The sequence below is a fragment of the Mus caroli genome, unplaced genomic scaffold, assembly GCF_978045245.1.
Source record: "Mus caroli unplaced genomic scaffold, Mus_caroli_1 scaffold_8, whole genome shotgun sequence".
NCBI lineage: Eukaryota > Metazoa > Chordata > Mammalia > Rodentia > Muridae > Mus > Mus caroli.
Window position 1 is genome coordinate 71198199 of NW_028227263.1, and position 20664 is coordinate 71218862.

The 20664-nt window shown below is 38.2% G+C and overlaps 1 protein-coding gene across 8 annotated transcripts in view; it reads right to left on the reverse strand.

The window, feature by feature from the left end:
* Positions 1 to 20664, reverse strand: part of Akap13 (A-kinase anchoring protein 13) — a 280085-nt gene that overhangs the window by 84263 nt on the left and 175158 nt on the right. For all 8 annotated transcript variants that reach the window (XM_029479051.2, XM_029479049.2, XM_029479050.2 and 5 more), the window contains 2 exons: positions 5526 to 5601; positions 2379 to 2515 (listed from right to left, as the gene is read on the reverse strand). In XM_029479051.2, the coding sequence (XP_029334911.1) occupies positions 2379 to 2515; positions 5526 to 5601 (213 nt within the window). The remainder of the gene's footprint in view (positions 1 to 2378; positions 2516 to 5525; positions 5602 to 20664) is intronic.

Genomic DNA, 20664 nt, shown 5'->3' on the forward strand with positions numbered 1-20664 from the left:
AGTAAAGCAACAAAATAGGGAAGAACTGTTAGAGTCAGGCCTCAATGCAAATCTCAGTTTTCCTCAGTCATTCCGTTATTTTACACAAACTTGTTTACCAGTTGTCTTAGGGTTTCTATTGCTTTGACAGAATATCCTTCCGCAGGGGCCATGCTAATCTTCTTTGTTCAAATGACTCTAGTCTGGATCAAGTTGACATAAAACTAGCCAGCACACCAATCAAAACCTCTGTTCCTTGTATGGTATGAGGGACCAAAAAAAAAAAAATTCTGGTTGCTGGACTTATGAAATGAGATAAACATATATAGAAATATTCAGGTGAATGAGTGCCTTGTCAATATTATTAAGTAGGCTTTAATTTTATCAACACTAGGAAAATTAGTTATTCCAAGGACTCTTGGTCATCCCCACCCCCACCCTGACCTGGTCCCAGGCCATCTGGACATTCCCATGCACTCACGAGGAGGTGAAAGTTCATTCACCCTGCCTGGCTTTTCTCTAAAGCACTGAAGAGTTTACAATGTAGGTGGAAGTTTGTCTGAGTTACAGGCTTCAGCTTTAAAAACAGTTGTTGTCTATTCTCCCTGGGAAAAAATGTGCAGTATCTAGCAAAGGTCCCTTTTATAAATTTTCTTCTGCACAGAGAGGGTGTAATACCAGTAACATACTGTTCACATGCTATATATCTAAGAGATAGGCAAGCAAGTATTTCCTGAAGGAAGATTATTCAACTTAAAAACAAAAGTTATGCTGGAGAGATGGCTCAGCAGTTAAGAATGTCTGTTGCTCTTCCAAAGAACCTGAGTTCAGTTCTCAGAATGAATGTTGGTAGCTTATACAATAATGTCAGCTCTAAGGGACTCAACGCCTGCTTCTGGCCTCCATGCGCACCCCCCCAACACATACTTAAACATAAAAATAAATCTAAAAAATCTTTTTACTATTAGTTAGACAAGCACACATAATTGCTTGATAATTTTAATACTATTTATTATGCAGCTACAGGCATTATGAGCTAACTTTAGGGCTAGAATCTTTAACCTGACTTTTCCATGAGCAGTGAGGCACATAATTTAAAAAATGCATTTGTGATGGGTTTAGGAACAGAAGGAAGGGAAAGAAGAGAGGAAGGCAGGCAGGTAAAACAAAAACCATTGGTTTTTCTCTTCCTATATAGCTTCAAAGGCAACCTTCCCTTCTTCAATCCTGTGAGACTTGGCTGGATGACTACATCAAGCTCGCAGTCCTTCTACCCTAGCCTCCCGAGTGCTGGATCACAGGCATGTGACACCATGCATAGCCAGCAAGTGACAAGACAGAAATTCCAAGGTTTCGCCATAATCTTTCCAAGGTCCTTCAGAAGACTGCCAAAGGAAGAGGGCAGAGAGCGTTAGAGAGGGACAAATGGAAGATGGGCGCTGAGGGACAAAGAGAGAAGATCAGAATTCTTGAATATTATGATAACATTTCTATACCATATCAGTTAAGACTCGGGAGTAACACACTCACTGATTTGGATAGCTGAATCACCCACTAACAAAGCTGCTCTCAGCATTGCTTCAAAGTTATGAAACAAGCAAGACACTTCTTCACAGCTGCTACCACAGCTTTGCCCCTTTGGTCCTTACTATTAGGAAAAGCACTTGTGGCATGTAACTGAGTACAGCATGACCTGCCCTCTGTGCTGTGGGAAAGGCATCTGCTGCAAACAGAAACAAACCCAAGCTCCCAACCTCCATCTTCCCTAGCTCTTCACTAGAGAAAAAGGTCAAGTTCTCTACCATAGATCTAGAAAGTCCCAATTAAGCAGTCTGGAAGAAAGATGACTTCATCAGGCTTAGCTGTAAGTTTCAGGCATCCACACATTAATCAGAATAACTCTATGGTTAGTTTATGTATATGACATCATATGGTCTGAGCTGTGGTCCTTTCCTAACCACTGAAGGGTGTTCACTGTCATCTGACTTAGTTCATTCTAAAGGAACTCCCACGTCTTTTGACTTTAGTGCAAGCTTAAACTCATGTAACCAGCTATGATTTTTCAGAAAATAAATCTAATAAATGTGGCCAATGCCCTTTTCTAAGCCCTGGCAATACGGACTTCCCTTCTTTAAACAGAACACTTGCGTGCCTCTGTGAGTGATCTAGCTAGGTTGTCTGTTGCAGCTTAGAAAGAGAAGGGAGGAACAAAGCAAAAAAGTAGGTAAGGCAAAATAAGGCCCCTGAAGTCACTCTGAAGTCAGAATACATGGCCTACCTGGATCACAGCTCACTAGCTAGAGTCATATATGACATCGAGCCCAAGGGGAAAAATCACAGTAAAAGAGGGGTAAAGTGAGGCCAGAGAAAACAAGACGAGGAGAAGGTTCATCCAGTACCTTTGAGAAGATGATGCTGTCCATTTCATCACTGGGTGAGTGAAAGAGGTCAGAGTCACTCCCTGACACTCTCTGGAGCATGCCTTCTTTTGAGGCACACTCCGTGCCCAGTCCAACATCTATGAAGCTTCTGCATTCTGAAAAAGAACATTTATTTAACCAATAGCTATTTTTTTTAATTTACTTTCTGTTTCATACCAATATTCAGTCATTTTTTTTTAATTGTTCACCTACCTCTTTGCTTTCCCAGCCTTTCTTCCATTTTAGATATTTACAAAGTTAGAAAAGACATGGTCTAATGAGGAGCTTTTAGGTATATTAATGGATATAGTTATTTTTTCTCTTAGGCATTTGGCTAGGTCCTAGGAAGATCTTTAGCGTGTGCTTGCAGAATGGGTTATTCACAATCTTGTGGTATAAATGAATATATTAAGAGATAATTTCATTGCAGAATTATGTAAGGAATACCATAACAAGTGAGGCAGGACCTTTGAGTTAATCTTAAATCTGTTAGCCACAATTATGAATTTAGTGGATAATTTCAGAATGTTTGTTCAATGGAAATAGTATGGCTTCTTCAAAGGACCTTAAATGATAGGTATTCTAGCCACCCCCTACCCTCCATTCTATACAGTGCACAAAAACTACAGTCGGTGGGGTCGTGATATTTCTATTCCTGCCCCTTTTACTACTTGGAAAACTCTAAAAATCTTCATATTGTAATTGAGGGTATCTGGGGGTGCTGGCTAAAAGGAAAGGCTGTCACAGCCACGATGCTGAGCTGCTACAGGGCCAGAGGGTAAGCTAAAGACTCTGCCGAAACTCCAGCCTAGAAAAGTCTTAAAGTATCCAGAGATTCAGCTCTGCTACAAGGACCTCACCCCCACACTAAAGCCAAGCTAGCACAAGGCTGTAAACCGAGTCTGGGATAAGAAGAGGGTTAGTGTGTGACATTAAACTGGCTGTTTGGAGGAAAGACAAAATATGGAGGGGAAAAAGGAAGGGAGAGACTATAAACCATTACAACCGTGCCATGACCTTCATGGGATGTAGGGATCCCTAAAGACAAACTTAATGTACACTCATGTCACATATGCTGAGATATTTTCAAAAGAAGCAGAATCCTTACTGTCTTCCTACACTCACTTCTTAATGAATGAAGTGCAATATAGTAAAACCAGAGTGAAGGACACTGATTTTAGAATGTTTATATTCATCTCGCTTAAAAGAAAAATTCCAGGTAATTAACCCTGTAGGTCTTCACTCCTATACCATTAAAATGGAACAATCGGTAAAACTCTATAAAGAGTCACACTGACAGTTAACAGCACTAGAAATGTAATAACTGGATATCTGGCATGTAGCATAATACAGGTATGTGATACATATGCTTAAATAAAGTTCAGGCTTCACTAATCCTTAATATATAGCCAAACTATTTGTTCTGGGGTGTTACAGTGTAAAGAGGTGTTTTAACAATTTGCACAATGATGACCTGACAAAGATTACAACAGAAATCCAGTTCCTTAAAGGAATAAATTGAGCCATTATTTCTAGAAGTCCTTCTGTATTATGAATGCTCAAATTTCAAGCCTTCACTCAATAATTACATGGCAGAAGTTTTCACTCTGGGGTGGCTACTTACACTTTCAGAAAAGTCGCTGATAGCTAAAGGAACTAAAACACGGGTGTGGGTACACTTTTACTTCCAGCACCTTTGCATCTATAGGCCCCAAATATAATCATAGCATAATATTCTTAAACAGCACTCTCAAGAAGTGTGAAAAATACTGAAGAAAACACATTCAACATTTGTTTTCAATACTTCCTTTTTAATACAGTCAGTGTTGAGAACTGTAAACAGAGTTTTCGTTGGTAAAGCAGACTGGAGAACTCAAAAATGTAAAGAATTATTGCTCATTTAGCAGTACAGAGCCAGCACAGCAGTGAGCTCAGAGACACCCACTCACCTTGATGTCTGTGTAACACCCTCTGTGAGGCAGCCTAGTAACACTTTACATATAGAAGACAGTGGAACCCAGACACTGGGAAATAGATCTTATGTCAGAATTGGCTGAACATGGGGTCAAGTTAGGACTCCTAACTAGTGTTATTGTCAGGCAAGATCTTAACTCTATTTGTTATTACTAATATATCATGGACATGTAACAAAAGACTTCTGACAATTCTGTCTATGCGGGATAACAGGTGTGTTAAAGATTCTAGTAGATGCCCATGTTGCATCCTAACCCTGACCCACTAAGGCCAAGACCGAGGCCTCATGCATTTTCAAAGCTCTCTTGCCCAGACGATTCCAGTATATATATATCTGTAAATGAGATTTCTTGGAACGGAGCTGTATCTGCACAGACTGCAGTGACATGGGGAAGTTGGAATGCTGTAGGTCCCGTGATTGATGACCTTGTCTGGGTTAGCTTTAGCCCCTGGAATAACCATTCCTTGCCCCCCTCTAGGTTGGAACTAGTATTGTTTGACTAACAGACTAACTCTTTTGGAATCTACACATAGCAGACCACTACCTTCCACCAATCTCAAAGTTAAAAAACATCATCAGATGGCATCTGGGACTCACAGCAGAGCACCACCCTTCTTGTAGTAGCTGCCTCTCTGATGTTTCCATCAATGTATGCAAAAGGTGTCTTGTTTTATAGCTTTCCATGTTTTACTGCTGTAAAAACTTTATGAAACTGCTTCTCTATTGGAACATGGAATGTGGGATATCCTGAATCCATGTTCCTGAGCTATGGATACTCAAGTTTGGCTCTAGAATAAACTACCTCTTATTCCACTTAAAGTAAGAGCTACAGTTTCTGTTTTTGCATCAATACAGTCAAAATTAAGAACCACAGATTTGGTCTTAGCAGTGTGTATTTATACTATTATACCACTGGATTCCCTTACAAATGATTAACGACTCATAGCCTCATAATTAATAAAATTAATATTAATTCCTAAAATAAAATTATGGAAAACTCTTGTGCCTTTATCTCAATTGTGAAGTCATATGCTTATAAAACGAAACCACAAACATGTCTTCTTCTAGTTTGCTGCTTAGTATACTTAAGAATGGCAGGTCACAACATCAAATTATTTCTTGTAGAGCAGGACTATGAACACGCAGCATACCTGAGCTCTGTTTGGAAGCTAAGAGAGATGCTGCTTCAGGGCAGGGCTCTATGGCACACCAGCTTTCTCGGTTGATCTGGAAGACACAAATAATTTGTTTCAGACAATAAGGAAAACTTCATAGCTCCAGAAAAATTTATTTATTATTCCCTCTGTTATTATTTTAATGCAAAGTAGGTAAAGTTATGCCAGGAAAGAAAACAAAACTCTACTGTAATAAAAATAAGGCAGTCTACACTCAGTTGAAAGCTCTGAAAAGACTGTCAGTAAAAATGGCATGCAAAATCAATGGGAAAAGATCAACAAAAGGCAAGCCATAGTTCAGACCAAGGGTGAAATAAAGAAATTAACAAATAAAAAGAGAAAATACTAAAATACTTATTTGGTGTTGTAACTTGCAATTTTGAAAAGTACATAGAGAATTTTAAAAATATAAAATGATTCCTATTTAAGAATAACTTTACATCAGGTGCCATGTTAAGAATTCAGTACTTGAGGGGTGAGAAGAACACAACATCTGCCCCAACACCAGAAGTAACTGGGACCAGGGGTACCCAGGTACCCAGGAACTTTGCCCAACCAGTGGCATGGGTTGCTTCCTGTCTGGGCGGGTGCCCTGAGCAGACCTTGGGTTCGAACTCTGCAGCCGGTCCCACAACACCCAGAGTAAGCTCCACTCCCAGGCACTCTAACACACTTAGTATCATAAGATCAGAGGTGAGGACACAACATCTGCCCCAACATCGGAAGTAACTGGGACCAGCGGGACCTGGGAACCTTCCAGTCTGGGCTGGTGCCCTTAGCAGACCTTTAGCCCAAACCCTGCAGCCCGTCCCACAACACCCAGAGGAAGCTCTACCTCTAGGCACTCTAACATGCTCAGGATCATAGGATCAGATGTGCTCTGAGCAGACTTTGGGCGCAAACTCAGCAGCCAGTATTATAACACCCAGAATAAGCACCATTCCCAGGTGCTCTAACATGCCCAGGATCCCAGGATCCTAGGATCCCCAGGAGCTTGGTCACACCAGAATCTCAGGGTCTCAGAGGCAGCTTTACAATCGCAGGAGCTCTGACACATCCAGGATGATCTTAGGATCACAGGATTCCAGAATCACAAGATCACAGAGACAGCTGGACTCCGAGGAGTTCTGACACAACCAGGAGCACAGGAAGGACAGGCTCCAGTCAGATATAGCAAGGGCAGGCAGCGCTAGAGATAACCAGATAGCGGGAGGTAAGCATAAGAACATAAGCAACAGAAACCAAGGTTACTTGGCATCATCAGGACCCAATTCACCCATCATAGCAAGCCCTGGATATACCACCACACCGGAAAAGCAAGATTTGGATCTAAAATCACTTTTCATGATGAAGAAAAAGGGCTTTAAGAAGGACATTAAAAAAAAATTAAAAAAAAAAAGGACATAAATAATTCCCTTAAGGAAATACAGGAGAACACAGCTAAACAGCTAGAAGCCCTTAAAGATGAAACACAAAAATCCCTTAAAGAATTATAGGAAAACAAAATCAAACAGGTGAAGGAAATGAACAAAACCTTCCAAGATCTAAAAATGGAAATAGAAACAATAAAGAAATCACAAAGGGAGATAACCTTGGAGTTAGAAAACCTAGGAAAGAGATCAGGATGCGAACATCACCAACAGAATAAGAGATAGAAGACAGAATCTCAGGGGCAGAAGACACCATAGAAAACATTGACAGAACAGTCAAAGAAAATGCAAAATGCAAAGAGCTAACCCAAAATATCCAGGAAATCCAGTACACAATGAGAAAACCAAACCTAAGGAGAGAGTGAAGATTCCCAACTTAAAGGGCCAGTAAATATCTTCAACAAAATTACAGAAGAAAACTTCCCTAACCTAAAGAAAGAAATGTGCATGAACATACAAGAAGCCTACAGAACTCCAAATAGACTGGAACAGAAAAGAAATTCTTCCTGTTACATAATAATCAAAACACCAAATGCACAAAACAAAGAAAGAATATTAACAGTAGTAAGGGAAAATGTCAAGTAACATATAAAGGCAGGCCTATCAGAATTACACCAGACTTCTCACCAGAGACTATGAAAGCTAGAAGATCCTGGGTAGATGCCATACAGACCTTAAGAGAACACAAATGCCAGCCAAAGCTACTATACCCAATAGAACTCTCAATTACCATAGATGGAGAAAACAAGATATTGCATGATAAAACCAAATTTACACAGTATCTTCCCATGAATCCAGACCTACAAAATATCTTCCCACGAATCCAGACCTACAAAAGATAATAGATGAAAAACACAAACACAAGGAGGGAAACTACACCCTAGAAAAAGAAAGAAAGTAATCTTTCAACAAACCCAAAGGAAGATAGACACACAACCATAATTCTACCTCTAACAGAAAAAATAAGAGGAAATAACAATCACCTTTCCTTAATATCTCTTAACATCAATGGACTCAATCCCCCCAAAAGACATAGACTAACAGACTGGATATGTAATCAGGACCCAGCATTTTGCTGCATACAGGAAACACACCTCAGTGACAAAGGCAAACACTACCTCAGAGTAAAAGGTAGGGAAACAGTTTTCCAAGCAAATGGTCTGAAGAAACAAGCTGGAGTAGCCATTCTAATATGGAATAAAATCAACTTTCAACCAAAAGTTATCAAAAAAAAGTTATCAAACCATAACTTGGTCAAGGAAGAAATAAAGACATTAAAGGCTTTTTAGAATTTAATGATAATGAAAATGAAGACACATCATACCAAAACTTATGGGAAACAATGAAAGCAGTGCTAAGAGGAAAACTCATAGCTCTAAGTGCCTCCAAAAAGAAAATGAAGAGAGCTTACATTAGCAGCTTGACAGCACATCTGAAAGCTCTAGAACAAAAAGCAGCAAATTCACCCAAGAGGAGTAGCCAGCAGGAAATAATCAAACTCGGGGCTGAAATCAACCAAATAGGAATAAAAAAGAACTATACAAAGAATCAACAAACCAGGAGCTGATTTTCTTTTGAGAAAATCAGCAAGATAGATAAACCCTTAGCCAGATTAACCAGAGTGCATAGAGACTGTATCCAAATTAATAAAATTAGAAATGAAAAGGGAGACATAACAACAAAATATATCTTAAAATAATTATTCTGTTTGTTGAATATTAACAGTTGAAAATATTAAAATCATGTTCTACAAACATCATGGGAATATCATTGATAATTTTTTTACTGCTTGTTAGCATTTTCTTAATGTTTAACTTTAAAGAGTTTTTGCTATTTTGAAATTTTTAAAATATGCTTACTGATAATTTCTCTCTTAGAAACACTGATAATCTTTTCTACTTAAACTGATTGACTGACAATGCACACAGATATATAGTGCGTTTTAAATACTCTCACTATGTCACGTGGTATCATATAAAGGCTTCTAAATATATTTTTTAACGATTCATTTTTAATATTTTATGCTTTTTTACTATGTTTAGCTCCCAAAGAATACTTTGTATGTTTTGAAACAATTTAGTATTCAACATTAGATTTAGGATCCTCAGTTAGTGATAGTATTAAATATTTATTGATGATATTTTTAGGGTATGAAAGGATATGAATATAAAAGTTGAACAAATTTTTATGAATTACTTGATTCTCAAAATAATCAATATTATTAAATATATTTGATGTATAAAATGCATCTAAATAATAAGAAATTTAAGGATAAAAAAAAAGAATTTAGCACTCATTTTCTCATCAAACGTTCATAATAGCTACAAGAAGTTTATATTGCTCTATTAACAGAAGAAGGCAGGCTCTGAAGGGCAAAACACAGCAGGAACAGCACTGGGAGTGAGTGTGCAAGATTTGAGAATGCAAATCCATTCTGCTTAGCTGCCTTATCCTTACAACTTCTTAGCTTAATTGTTTAAGTAGTATGTGCTTTTAATTAACATCAAATATTCATCTCTGTTTTCACTGACAGAACAAGTACATGCAAGGATCTAGAAAACTTCAGAGACACCCGAAGATCCTGACTAACTGACACACAGAACATGCGGCAGGCAGAGTACTTTTTTCTTTTCTTCTCGTCTTTCCTTTCCTTTTTCCTTTTTCCTTTTTCCCTTCCTTCCTTCCTTCCTTCCTTCCTTCCTTCCTTCCTTCCTTCCTTCCAGATTTATTTATTTATTATTATATGCAAGTACACTGTAGCTGTCTTCAGACACCCTAGAAGAGGATGTCAGATCTCACTATGGATGGTCATGAGCCACCATGTGGTTGCTGGAATTTGAACTCAGGACCTTCAGAAGAGCAGTCAGTGCTCTTAACCACTGAGCTATCTCTCCAGTCCAGCAGGGTACTTTCTTAACAAGTGCACTTAAGATGTTCATATGTGGGCTGGTGAGATGGCTCAGCAGGTAAGAGTACTGACTGCTCTTCCAAAGGTCTTGAGTTCAAATCCCATCAACAACATGGTGGCTCACAACCACTTGTAATGAGATCTGATGCCCTCTTCTGGAGTGTCTGAGGACAGCCACAGTGTACTTATCTATAATAATAAATAAATCTTTAAAAAAAAAAAGAAAAAGAGAAAGATGTTCATATGCTATATACAAGACAACTCTAAAGAAAGTAAAACTTCTGCATATTTAACAGGATTAAAATCACAAAGAGTTTGCTTCTCTAACCACAACACTGCTAAACCAGAAACCCAAATCAAAAGACTGGAACCCCACATAAACTTTAAAAAAGAAAAGAGAAAACGTTTTTTACAAATAAAATACTAAGCAACCCATCCGTCATCTAAGAAATGTTAAAAGAAAATATGTTGAACTGAATACAAATTAAAACTTCCAAATAAAAATCTGTGGGAAAGCAGTAACTGCAGCACTTAGAACAAAAATGTAACATTTTAGAATGCTTCACGAAAAAGGTTCCAGGAGGAAGGTAAACACTAACCCAGACACAAACCCTTGGGCTGATAATGGCATTCTGCCTACAGGGCATGCTAATGTATGGTAGCATAGTTTGTGGGAGTAAGTGCTCAACAGCATGTGATGTGAATGAAGGGCCACTCCATGAGATAGAACCAATGCCTGACACTGCTTGGGCAACCAAGCACCTGAGACCAGACAGTCCAGGGACCTAGGGTAAAACCAAAAGTGACAGCTGGATGGCGGTGGCCCACACCTTTAATTCCAGTACTTGGGAGGCAGAGCAGGCAGATGCATCTCTGTGAGTTCCAGTCTACAGAGTGAGTTTCAGGACGGCAAGGGCTACACAGTAAAACCTTGTCTTGAAAAAACAAACAAACAATCAAATGGTAACAACAACATGGCTCCTAATGATATTCTGCTATACTCATAGATAAGTGCCTTATCCAGCCATCACCAGAGGCTTCCTCTTGTAGCAAATTGGGACTAATACAGAGACCCACAGCCAGACATGAAACAGGGAGTAAGAGCGCTTAGAACACTCAGCTCCAAAAGAGATGTCTCCACCAGATTCCTCACATAAGGGTTCAGGGAACTTGAAGAGTGTGTAAGAGACAGATAACAAAATATCAAGGCCTTCTAGATACAACAGTGCTGGCATACAAATGCTCCCACAGAGACTGGGGCAGAATGTGCAAGGCCTTCACAGGTCTGTACCAAATGGAGTCCTAGAGCTAAATGAAGCAGATACATGCCCCCATCCCAGAAGCTATCTCTAATTGATAACCATTTGCAAATGAAAACTTAGTTTCCTCCAAGAAAGTCTCACTGGGGAAAAAGACCACTCTTAAAGGTAGGTTGCATGTCCAGCAGCAGATGGCCAGCAGAAAATGTGCACAATGGCATTTTTCGAGGTCCCTTGTCTCATAGTGGAATTCACAAATTTTTCCATTAAAATTTGTTTTATTATTTATTATTTTTATTTTATTTATATGTATCTTTTTCTCTTTTTTTTTTTTTTACCCTATAGGTCTTGTGGCTATATGTTATGATTTCCAGTTTAGTGTTTTCATAGGGTTTTGGAATGTGCAGATGATGGGTCTGTGTGTCTATATTCTTGTATTTTCTCTTGGGCTCTTTCCCTTCTGTTTGCTTTGGCCTATTCCATCCAGTTGTATCTTTTTACATTTTGTATCTTTGTACAATAAGATACATTTTTGTTGTATCTTATTATTATCATGTAGGAACATATTTTTTTTTTCTTTTTTAAAATATTTTTGTTTCTTTTTTCAATACTTGATTATCCTGGAACTTACTCTGTAGGCCTTGAGCTCAGAGATGCACCTGCCTCTACCTCATTAATGCTGGGATTAAAGGCTACTACCAGAGGATTGGATCTAGAGGGGAGGTGAGGAAGAGATATTGTAATTAGAATATATTATGTAAGAGAAAAATCTACTTCCAATAACGGGGAAAAAATCAAGACAGTACATTAATTCAAAACCTCCAACAAAACAAAACAAAACAAAACCCTAGAATGGACAGAAATGAGTGATTCAGAAAGCAGGACATTACCAAGGCATTTCCCTGGTGACCTACTTCCTTCAACAAGGAACTGTCTTAATAGGTGAGTGAGAAAAAGAAAATACCAATGTGTGGTGAATATGTAAAGATACAAAACCTCATATCCATTAAGAAATCACAAATGCAAGCACTGATGAAATACTAGTTTTCAGCCTTCAATGTGGCAACATTTTTAAATTTAGAACTAGACTCCAGATGGTGCCAGAGGTAACAGAAATCAGGAACTCTCACAGCCTGGTGTCAGAGATGATAATTGTCCTAACTCTAAAGATTTCTAATGTGGATTTCTAATGTGTTGACCCCTGACTTTGCAATCCCATTTCTTCTAGAAATCCAGCACTCAGAAATAAAAGAAAAATTTACACACACACACACACACACACACTACATTTTGTTGCATATTGTTTTCAACCAAACTAGAGACAAGTAATAATTTATATGTCCACTGGTAGAAAGCTGGCTAAATAAATCATGATTTATGTCCCACTCTATGGAACATTATGCAGAGTTTTTAGTGTTGTCAATATTGCCTTATACATAAAAATACATTTTTCATATCTGCTTTTCAGATAGGCTTAAATAATTATGAAGTTCTCAAGTTCTCATATTTTTCCATATCTGTGATAGATACACAAATAGATACATAAATAGGTAGATGGCAATAATGATGAAATGGAGATGATATTTAGATAGATTTTAGAAGTTAGATTGATGATTAATACATTATAGATGATAGAGAGATGATAGATAGATAGATAGATAGATAGATAGATAGACTAACTTTAAATAACTTGGAAAAGAAGCACAGCAGAAACTTCAGGTAGTTATCTTTCATAGATGGGATAGAAACATCACCTTTTCTACTTCAATTATTATTATTTTATAATTATCAATAATAACTGATGACTATATGAATATTTTAACTCCCTTTCTCTGGAGGAAAAAAAAAAGGAAGAAAGCCTGCCATGTTAACACAGGTTGAGACAATATCGTTTACCAAAGAATCTGGCATGGATCAAAGGAAGTCCTTCTTCCTAAACCCATCACAAGCCTGGCAGGAGAGCACAAATGCTTGGGTGTGATTGGCTGACCTCATCCATGCAATGGTACTAGCTTTCACACCCTTTAAGCCTCTAGGAACAATCAGCATCCCTCAGGTATCCCTCTCCCTTTCTATGGAGGTACCTTTCTGTACCATTGCTTGCTTCTCCTTGGGTCTCCAGAATCTTTCTCCCAACAAAACAGATATCCCTAACAACAGAGACATCTTCAAAGAGTGTGTTTCTGGGCCTTTCTACATGGATGGACCACAGTGCCTGTCCAGGAATCCTCAAGGACTTCATCAGCAGGATCTCCTGAAAGCATCTAGCCCCATAGGCTAAGCCGTTCCCAGCCTCTCCACCATAAATAATTGTTGTTGAACTACCCAGTGTATATCAAATAAACAAGACTAATAATGGAAAAAAAAAAGCAGGAAAACAGCTAGTTTCAACAGTTAGAAAAGCTAGTCAATAGTATCAGCAAACCATAGCTGCTCTGATGAGGAAGGTTACAAGTTACCCGAGCTACATAGTGGTGCCACAAGTCTAAGAGGGAAACCACAGGCTCTACACACAGGAAGGATAATAAAGACTCACTAGAAACAACGTCTGTGTAGAGTTCACTAACTCTAAAGAAATGATCAAATTGGCTCACAATGACATAATAACTTCAGTATTCATTCAAGCCACTGAATTTGTGGTTTAGAACTTTGCTTCAAGGGGAACCCCAGGCCAGGAGCTTTCTGGTGAATCCCACAAACACTTAAGGGAGCCATAACACAGATCTTATGCAAACAGTTTTAGGAAACAGACAAATAAACAACAGGTCACAGTTTGTTTTCTGAGCCTCCAACATCAAAGCCAGATAAAGGCAGAAAAGCATTGGTCACTCTTAGGAATGGTGCAGAATCACTAGCAGAATTTTTGGTAACCTGACTTAGGCAATCCATGTGGAAGATAAGCAGATCATGAACAAGCGGGTTAATTCTAAGAACTCTATCATAGTATTGCAAAAAATATGTATGTAACAGCAATTGATGGAGGGAGGAAAGGGAAGAGAGAAATGATGTAAATACAGTATAGTCTCAAGAAAAAAACAATTAAAAAATTCAATTTAGGTCTACCAACCCTCAAACTGAGGAAAACCAAAAGGGGAAGACATCTTGGGAAAAACTGATACCTACTAAAATAAATGATCAGAACACTAACATAAAAAAAATTCCTTAACCTGATAAGACATTCTTAAAACACAAAGCAACCCTATATAGTAGTCAACATCATTCCCAATGATAAGAAGACTAAGTGCACTAATCTGAAATCAAGAATAAGAGCGAAGAACAGCCACTGTTTTACTTGTATCCAGCACTGCTCTGGAGGGCTACTCAGTGCACCAAACAGAAAAGAAACAATACATGCAACCGGTAGAAGAAGTGAAACGACTCAAAGATGACCTAACTGTCTACAAAGATTCCAAACAACAAACATGCTACTAGAATAAGTGCCCGAGTGTTGTGAGACGGACGTCCAAATCAGTATTAGTTTTATGTAATGACAAAGATACGTAGACACTAAAACTGAAAGTAAAAGCTATAGTATTTATAGCAACACCAAGACATTTGGTTAGGGGAAAATGTAAAAGATGAATAATATTTACACCATGGAACTAAAAAAAAAATTCTGAAATTAAAGGCTCATACAGAGAAAGGACATTTGTAAATCAGAAACTCTAATAGTTATATCCCTAAAATCATACACATGACTTTAAGAGCCACACGAATGAAACCAGTATAGTACTGGTATAAAACAGAGTAAAGGTCAGTGGAAACGAACTGAAGTCAGTTACTTAATTTGACAAAGATGCCACGTTATTTCAATAGGGAACAAACAGGCAGGGGACTAGAATAAGCAGCTTACTAAAAAACAGCACTAATACAGACATACACAAGAAAGCATTCCTAGCTGTGCCATTCAACAGGAGAACAGAAATGAAAACTCTAAGGAAGACTGCCCAGAGGTTTGGGGTGCCTGCTGTTCTTTCAGAGAAAACCTATGCCAGGCAGCTCAGAATAGCCTGCAACTCCAGCTCCAGAGAATCTGATGCCCTCTTCCGGTCTCTGGTGGCGGGGTAATGGGTGGGTGGGTGGACCTCCATAAACATGGCAGACACAAAACAATTAAAATAAACCTCATAGGCATACAGATATTTGTCTACTAGAACAGCTCAGATTAAAGACTAATAGTACAAAGTGCTGACCAGAATATAAAATAATGGAAACTCAAACGCACTGTTAATGTCATGTAAAAGGAGAGATTTTGGAAACTAGGCTAGCAGTTTCTACAATGTCAAACAACACTCAGATTACACCCAGCAATAATAAAGTTATTAATAAAAGCAAAATCTTTCTTTTAAAATTCCCTGTCTGTCTGTGTCTGTCTGTCTGTCTGTCTCTCTCTCTGTTTGAGTGCGCATGCACGCATGCATGTGTGTTTGTGCTCATGCCATGGTATATGGAAGTCAGAAATAACTTGAGGCAGTTGGTTCCCTTATACAACAATGTAAATCCCTGTTATTAAACTCAGGTATCAGCCTTGTTTGCAAGCATCCTGACCTACTAAACAGTCTTACCAGTCCCAAACATATTTCTGTACTAAGACTTTTTAATGGCAGCTTAACTCATGGGAGACTCAGACTGACAGAAATAACTTGTCATACATCCATACAATGCAACATTGCCAATTAAAACAACACAAATAGTTTTATGTTAAGAGGCAGATGGCAAAGACAAGAAACAGAAGCCTACTTTCTTTTTAAAAAACAAATAAATAAAGCCAAACTAAAACAAATAAAAACAATCCCCAAGCAGTGGCTCAGAGAATGTTCTAATTTTTTTAACCTGTACCTCATTTTTACCGTGAGAGGCTTCTCTGTTAGCAAGCAAAGCTATCACAATTCAGCATAAAAGTAAATTTTGAAGTGGGAAACATTAAAACAATCCTTTTGCCCCTTTCATTATAACAGAGGTTGCATAAGCACTGAAATAAACTTAGTTAACAGAAATCAGAAAGCTTAGAGGAGTCTCAAATATCAGAGTGAAGAACATGCAAATGAGTCTCCCTAAATAGGCAACTCCTCCCCTCTCCAGTACTTCAATGATGTTTTCAGCCAACATTTTGGCAAAGGCTAACATGTGTGTCTTCGAATTTAACTCTTCACTATCCTCCTGATTTCATGGCCACTGTGTGAATGAGACACTCTTCTCCTTGACTAGGCATTCACTAAACCCTGTGTTTCTCTCATTTTAGGCACCAATATGGTACATTTAGTGATCACTCTGTTGTGCAACTATTCATGAGAAAGAAAATAAAATTAAGGTAAAACAGAATCTCTTTAAGAGAGTATATTATGTGATGAGGAAATACTGGTGTTAGGAAACCTTCCAGGAGCCTCATGCATGTCTGGAGGTCTGCTGACTGATCCTTTTGCTCCAGACTCTTTCCAAGGCTGACTGTATGGCAAACAGTCCTATTAAGACACAAGTTAACTTACTAGCTTAAGGAAGCTAAAATTTCAGAACTACCTCACATTTTAAAACAACCAATATTTTTCATTAATTTTAAAAAACATAGGTACTGAAATATCTCAATATGATCATCCCTTTGTAGTAAAAAAAATTACTGATTTGACTGAAATTTTAAGTGAGCAACTACATTTGAATGATCATAAACTAATATTCCTTTCAACTTTCCTATAGCCTCTCAAATTTAATTTTATGGTTATATTCTAATTTTATTTAATAATTGTTTATAATCATTGTAGTTGACAGAAAGAGGCATAGGTTACTATAATGCGTTCACTTTGCAAAGACAGTACAGGAAGTTCCTGTATATGCCTTTCTCTCCCTTTCTTGTTTAATACTTGCCAGTATTAAAAAAACAACGTTAGAAGCTGGGTGTGGTGGTGTACACTTTTAACTCTAGCACTCAGGAAGCAGAAGCAGGTTGATCTCTGTGAGTTCAAGGCCAGCCTGGTCCACAAAGAGTCCAGGACAACCAGGAATACACAGGGAAACCCTGTCTTGAGAAGCCAAACCCCAACATTAGTACAGTGTTGTTAGCTAAACTCTAAATAAAAGCTTTATGCCTAACATTCATAACCAACACTTAGGGTACTGGAAAATACTCTGCAAGCTATCAGAGAAGGCAAGCATCAGGATAAAGCAGCTACAAACCCTGAGGCTCACAACAGCTATCTGTCTGTACGATACACTGGTGCGACAGTGACACAAATGGCTGTACATAAGGTCCATTCTATGAGATGGAACCTGACAGTGCTAGAGAGGCCAAGAACATAGGGCTAGGGAGTCATGGGCCTAGGGGAAATGCTACAACTATTCTTCTGCTAAAGGAAACAGCAGTGAAATGACTGTACTGTTGTACCCATAGATAGTGCCTTGTTCAACCCTCATCAGAGAAACTTCTCCTTGCAGTAGATGGGAATTAATATAGGGTGGGTCTTACAAAAGTAAGGGACTTTGGAGCAGTTAGTCCTAAATAGGATGCTTTCATCAAACCCCTCAAGATGCAGGGATCTACAAGGAAGAGGAGGTAAAAAGACTGTACAAGTCAGAGGTGGTGGATGACTGCAGGGGAACAGCGTTTCCCTGACACATAGGAACTCAGAGAGCAGCACCAGTGCATACGATCTGCACAGATTCAAGCCAGTCAGGGCCCAGCACTGAGACAGTAAGTGCATAAAGAAGCTATCTGCAATAGAGAACTGCTGGCAAAGGGGAAATTAGTTTTCTTCAATTAAGTGTCACTGGGTATATAAACCAGGCAGGCCCAGTGCCCACGAGTAGTTGTCATCACAAAATGAGCTCCATGGTTTTTGCTGTTATTGCTGGACTTTTTGTGAGCTTGTTGTTTTAGTAATTTTTTTTTTTTTAATTTGTCTTACTGTTTTTGTCTTTGTTCGAGAAAGAGAGAGAAGAAAACATAAAGTTGGGTAGGTGGTGAGATCTGGGAGGAGTTGGGGGAAGGGAAAAACACGATCAAAATATATTACATGAAAAGGGTCTTTTAAAGAAAAGTAAACCATGCCTCTGGATTCACTCGCTCTTCCACTTATGAAAGCATTCGGGATGCAGCCTGTGTTTATTTTGTATGTGTGCATGAGAACATGTATGTAACTGAGCATGTGCAACTATAACATTTTGCATTTTAATATCTTTCTATAAATTCTGTCCCACAAAACTTAGGTCATTTAGACTGTAACTTAATAGTATTAGACAATTCACAGAACTATATAATCATCCCCATCATTTCATTTCAGAGCACTATCATGGCAATTAAAAGAAACCCAACATTTAAATCTTTTTCTTTTGGTCCTAGAGAAGCACTGAGCCATATTCTGTCTACAGATCTGCCTACTCTAAACAGTTCTTATAAATGTAGCCATGCACTCTTTAGTCTTCTGTGATCTTTCTCTTACTCAGCAAAATGTACCCAATATTCATCGATGTTGTAGTATTAGTATTATATTAATTTCAAATAATATTCCACTGTATGGCTATAGCACATTTTACTTATCTTTTCATCAAATACTAAACATTTGGGTTGTTTTGACTTTCTAGCTGCTATGAATAAATAATACTATGAACATTTTACACACATGATTTATATCAGCTTTTTTTGAGGACTGATGTCTTTATTTCCCTTAAGAATATACCTAGAAACGGACTGCTTAATTATGTATATGGTAACTTAGATTTCACTTTTTGGGAACTTCAGGAGGTTTTCTAAAACGCCTATACCATTTAGCAATTTTGCTACATTTTGCCAATATTTTTGTTCTTACCTGTGATTTTTCTTGCCATCATAACAAGGTGGCCTTGTATCTCTCCTAAAGCATGGTTTTCTTTTAAAATAATAATAAAAAATACATTTTGTTCCTTTTTTGAAAACGGAGGTACCAGGAGATGCCCTTCATGGGTTGCTTTACTCTTTCATTAAAAAATAAAACAAAGAAGTTTTATTCTTCTATGACTGAGGACTAGACCACATTTTAAAACTGAGGAAGGCTCCACAAGGTTAAAAGAGGTGGGAAACGAAGGCTTTAGTTTAGTTTCACATATTCTTGAGGCAATATGCTAAAAAAAAGTGTGTATACATCCAAGACTTGGTTAGACAACACATTATTTATAGATGAGATTAGCTTCAGCTCAACTCACTGGCTTATGAATACAAATAGCACAAAAGTACACATTAGAGAAATGCAGATCAAACCCAGAATGGGCTATCACTTCATAATCATTGTGCTGTTACTTGGGAATGCAGAGAAACTGGAAGTCTTTTGAAACTCAAACTGTTAGAGCCACTGTGGCAAACAATGTAGCCATGCCTAAAAACCATAATTATCTTGGCTCAGCAATTTCAATTCTGGTCATATACCCAAAGAATGAAAGCAGGGTTTCAAACAGGTAGTTATATACACAGTCAGAGCACCACCACTCACAACAGCTCAACAGTTAACACAGCTCGGATGGTCAGTGTGTGAGCAAATGAAGTCTATGATGTTAACCAAGAATGTTATTTAGCCTTAAACTGACACATCTTACAATTTGTATAAACTTCAGATGTTGTTCTAAGTGATGTAAGACCGTCAGCCACAAAGGAACAAATCCTGCACACTTAGGTAAGGCACACAGAGCAGTCAGAATCAGACAGAAAGCAGAATGGAGGGTTCCATGGGACAGGAATGGAGGGTTAGTGTTTAACAGGTGAGAAGTTCCATTTGGAAAAAAGGAAATGTTTTGATCTATCTGGTAGTGACACTTTTACAAAAGTATAACTGTTAATAACACGGAACTGTATAGTGTGCTCAAAAGTAGTTAAAATGGTAAATTATATCACAGATTAAAAAGTGAGTGTACAGCAGTTAAGAGATGCAAACTTATTTAAACAAAAGTTGACAGGCATCCCACAAAGCCAAAATTATAGCTAGTAATCTGAGCCAGATGCTACCAGTCATGGTCAATGCCATTAGCCAGAGGGCAATCTCCATGTTGCATCAAGTAAAGGAAGAATGCTAAAACATGCATCAGCACTTTCAACCACATCCTGTGTAAAAGCAACGCCAAGCATATCATATTCATGTGTGGATAATATTGTGCTTACCATGTAAGTACACTCCCCAAGACACAGAGATTGGTTTAAAAAATACCCCCTCCCCTTGCCCTATTTCGGAATTGCTGATGTGGCACACAGGTTTGTACCACTCTCAGTTGTAATTCTTCATCTCCATAGCCTCACTGTCATGGCAAGTAAAAGCCACACTATGCGGCTCTATTAGGAGTATTTTCATATGCTTGCTGTTGATGAGATACAATGCCGGGCACTGAGCACATGTGGTAACACTTTGACACGTGTTGGAGGAGATCAAAAGCTAACAGGTATTCCCGAATAAAGCAATGTTTATGTCATCTATTAGACCTTTCCCTCAAAAATGATCTCTATAGCCAAGGTGTTTACATACTAAAAAAATAAACTGGGTCCTTGCACTATACTTTTTTCTTTTCTT